The sequence below is a fragment of the Vigna unguiculata genome, chromosome 1, assembly GCF_037176805.1.
Source record: "Vigna unguiculata cultivar grain cowpea cultivar isolate G323 ecotype 2 chromosome 1, ASM3717680v1, whole genome shotgun sequence".
Lineage (NCBI taxonomy): Eukaryota > Viridiplantae > Streptophyta > Magnoliopsida > Fabales > Fabaceae > Vigna > Vigna unguiculata.
In genome coordinates, this window is record NC_140792.1 from 2,903,537 (window position 1) to 2,907,575 (window position 4,039).

Sequence of the window (4,039 nt, forward strand, 5' to 3'; positions counted from 1 at the left end):
CATAATATTCCATATTGTAATATAACTCTTAAAATTTCATAAGTCCGCATTAGACTCAAGATCAAAATACGGACTTAAGCGAATGTTTACCGTGATTATAAAGAAAATTAGTTATTCATAACTAGTTTAGCAAGTGGAATATCTATGATAAATATTTGTACTAAAGTATCTTTCGGTCCTTCATGGTAGCTGTAACCGTCTTTTAGTTTTGGGTGAATGATCTTCTATGATCTCATTGTTTCTCATACTATAACCTTCTTCTGGTTTTGTGTAAAGGGTCTTCTATAACCTCATTGTTTCTCTTTGCTATAACCTTCTTCTAGATTTTTGTAAAGGAACTTCTATATACTCATTGTTCCTTTGCTATAACTTCTTTTTTTCTTTTAGTTTTGTGTAAAATGTCTTCAATAATGTCATTGTTTCCCTGGCTATAAAACTCTTCTAGTTTTTGTGAAAAGGACCTTCTATAATCTCATTGTTTCCGTTCCTACAATCTTCTAGTTTTTGTGTAAACGGTCTTCTATAATCTCATTGTTTCTCTTGTTATAAGTGCATTATTTGATTTGGAGTAGGTGCAAGTGATAAATGTTTAGATAAACTCATCTTTTTCCGAAGTTCTCAAAATTCAAAATCTGCATAATGCATTTAGTGATTGGTTCTTTCGCTCAGCATGTTTTCCGTTTTTTCCTGTTTCTGGTAGGTTGCTTGCGCTTAGTGCTCTTTTTTATTTTCTGTTATATAAACTAGGTCTCATGACTCTAGTAAATACACTTTTGTTATCCTCCTTATGATAATCTCTTACTACACGTGTCTTTGCTGTTTTTTCTTCCTCTTTTATTGCTTAATTCATTATTACAACCTCTCGAGGCTTAATCATGGTATTAGTATTCAATTCTGCATGCTACAGCAGCGGCACATGCTCACAAATTTCAACAGCAAGAAAATTAAAAGAGAGTTATATCTTTTGAAGTGTTATGCTCAACCACAGGTGGTGGCCGTTAAATAGTAAATTTTAAATCTAACTAAACCTTATAAAATTAGATGAGATTTGCAATAACTTATATAGTAATTTATATACTATGAAATCATTTTATTTCTAATATATTCTATTATAGTATTATTTGTTCAGTGAAGACTCAAATCAACCATAATATCTGTACAATTATACAGGTGGAAATGGCAAGTCTAGCAACAGATTGAATCCAGCACAATCTTCAGAATCTAAGTCTGGTTGGATTGCTAGGAAATGCAAACCTCCACAAGCTTTCTTAGCAGCTTCCCAAGCTTCAGCTTCACCAGATGTCTGGGGAGTTTTCTTAAAGGTGGAAAATATGTATCGAGTAGAAATTCCAACAGAAAGAATCAGGCGAGCACGAGCAGCATCTGCTTCCACAGCACAGACCTCCAATCCACTTAAAACAGCTGTGGCAATAAGTGATGAAAGCTTTCAGAATTTACAGAACAAATTTATTGGATAAAGATATTCAAAATCATACAAAGCATGGTATTATTGGTGATACATCACATCACAAACATTATGCAAAAGCTTTTCAGAATCAAGACATCAAAAGAAGAAACCAAGTTTTAGGTCCCAAAATCACTTGGTGAACCAAGTTGGCATTCTGCTATCCATTTATTTTAGAGTATCAACAGAGTTAGCATTCAAGATGCATGATCCATTAAGTTTGAACGCTTATTTCACTCCTTTGGTAACATTTGGTCTGGCTGTTTTAGGCTTTTCTTCTCTTTAAAATAGGGTTTGTTCAAAACTAATTCTGGAGAAGCTCTTCAAAATAAAAGTAGAAAGGGAATACGTATATAGAAGAAAATAAAAAATAAAATGAATCAAGTTTCTTCTGTTACATTTGCTTTGGGAGAAGCTAGATAAGAGAATATGACTTCTATAATCCGAGGAAAACTTAATGAATTTTATCTTTTTATTTCCTTTTACAAGTGTTTATGGAGAACCTAAAACTCAACTTCACTGTTGTTTTTGTAATATCACAGTTTGATGTGATATGAAACACATTGTTACCATCTATTTAAATAATTGATTCCAAGCATACAAAGAGTTTGTTGTGAGGGACAAAAGATGAAATATATTAGCAGAAAACGTGAAATCTGTAGTTTTGTACCTGCCAATGCTGTAGCACTAGAAGATGCAACAGCCAGTCCTGGGATTAATGTGTTGTCATCAATTTCAAGACCCAACAAATCAAGATCCAACCCAGAACCACAAAATCCCTTCTCAAAGTTCGACACCTCTTCTCGAACAGCTATAAAACAGGTTATTCAAGGTTAGAGAGCCATATCCTAGGAGAATAATTTGAAGCATTAAGCTTACTTTACTTGTTAATATTTTTGTGTCAAAAGAAAAAGAAAAGAGACCATTATAATCCAAGTAATGTTGGTAGTAGTTAAAGTTTAAAAGAGTACTAACAAAGTAAGAACATTGATAAATGAAAAACATATGCTTCAGACCCCAGAGGATCAAAAGGGACAGACATCATTTTTCAAGCAATTGTGAAACTTATTGCATGAAATCTTCTATCTCTATACCTGAGTAAGGTAATTGGACAAAAGCCCATCTTTGCCCATAAAGAATGTCTGGAAGTTCTGTGGGAAAAGGATTATCAAGTGCCAAAAGAGTTTTGGCTCCTTCTTGAAATCCAGGGTGCCTCTTGTATATGGTCTCATACCGCTCCTCTAGCCATAGAATAATTGACACACACTGAAAAGGATCAGAAGAACCACATAAAATATAGGCCACTTCAACAAGAAGGATCAGCAAATAAAACTTGAAGATTAGGCAAGATCATGAACATGGTCTAAAACTCATAAAGTAATTTCTCCATAGATACCCGTTTGCTAGGAACAGGCCTTATGCGAAGCTCATTACATGAATTTGTAATAATTGTCTGCATCTGCGACCTGCAAAGCAACAAACACTTAAACCAACATTCCACACTCCAACTTCTTATTCGAGAAACATCTTCATATAGTATATAGAAAAAAAAAAAAAAAAAAAAAAAAGAGAAAACATGAAATCAGTTTCTTTGTAAATTGAAATTAGATTATACATGAGTTAATTTGCAGAAGTCAATTCCCTCATTCACTTCTCAAAAATCTGATTTTTAATTCATGCATAAGCTAATTTAAGCTTATTCAGATACTAGTTTCACTTTTCCTATTTCTAGAAACTACCAGTACAACGAAACTCGCTCATGAACTACCTGAAGAAGCGAATGTTTCTGGGCAACGGGACACCCAATTCATCACTAACAGCAACAATACCATCCTTCAAGGTAATGCTGTTAATGGCATTGTTTGGGAAATATTTGGTGTACTGCAACGACAGCGTTTTGTCGCACACAACCAGCTCCCAAACCTTCTTCCCTCTGGCGTCGAGAATGGGCCTGGAGCAGAAGTCAAGTTCCCAGTCTGTTATGGTGGCAGGGTCGGTTTCTGGGTCAAGGTATCTTAGTTCTGCAGTTGGGTCATCTTCTTCTTGGAGAATTGCTTCGGGTGCTTCTTTCTGGGTGCTCTCCGACACGGAATGGGTTCGAAAGTGGATCAGTTTGGGGTGGCTGTGGAAGGGGAAAGTGGTGCATGGGATTGTGATGGGTTTGGATGGAGAAGTGAGTTTGGAATGTTTGAAAGATGGGGTTTTTATTCTGGCGGGGTTGAAGCTCAGAGTAGCCATGGCTGTGATGTGTGTAAAGTGATGGTTGTTTCAGACAGAGAGGTTTATGTGTGGTTGTTGAGGTAGTTATCCTGCCACATGTTTTCCTTAAGCCAACGATGATGTTTTTTGGACACCATGGGCCTTCGGGTAACGGGTCATTCATTTCTGGTTTGGATTTTTCTTTTAGCACCCCTATAAAATTATTGGCATCTCTTACTCGTTCTAGGTTTTACACCGTGTATTTAAAGTTAAATTGCTTTTCATTTGGGTTTGTGAAATAGTTTGTCTAATATCCACTTTGTTTCCCCATTCAATCATAAAATCAGCTTCAAAATCCTCAAATCTCTGCAACTA

At 35.5% G+C, this 4,039-nt stretch overlaps 1 protein-coding gene across 1 annotated transcript; it reads right to left on the minus strand.

Annotated features, from left to right (window-relative positions):
• Positions 1 to 1,058: 1,058 nt before the first annotated feature.
• Positions 1,059 to 3,756, minus strand: ATAB2 (RNA binding protein). Its single transcript, XM_028083430.2, has 5 exons — positions 3,234 to 3,756; positions 2,862 to 2,931; positions 2,560 to 2,731; positions 2,136 to 2,276; positions 1,059 to 1,422 (listed from the first exon to the last, which is right to left on the minus strand). Exons 1-5 carry the CDS (start codon positions 3,701 to 3,703, stop codon positions 1,163 to 1,165), a joined length of 1,113 nt encoding a protein of 370 aa, XP_027939231.2. The 5' UTR covers positions 3,704 to 3,756; the 3' UTR covers positions 1,059 to 1,162.
• Positions 3,757 to 4,039: the final 283 nt, after the last annotated feature.

Coding starts and splice junctions, on each gene's coding strand:
- ATAB2 (XM_028083430.2), bottom strand. CDS start 3,703: ATGGCTACTCTGAGCTTCAACCCCGCCAGAATAAAAACCCCATCTTTC. Junction 2,732..2,861: donor GGCCTGTTCCTAGCAAACGG/GTATCTATGGAG, acceptor GATCCTTTTCAG/TGTGTGTCAATTATTCTATG. Junction 2,277..2,559: donor TGTCCAATTACCTTACTCAG/GTATAGAGATAG, acceptor CCTGTTTTATAG/CTGTTCGAGAAGAGGTGTCG.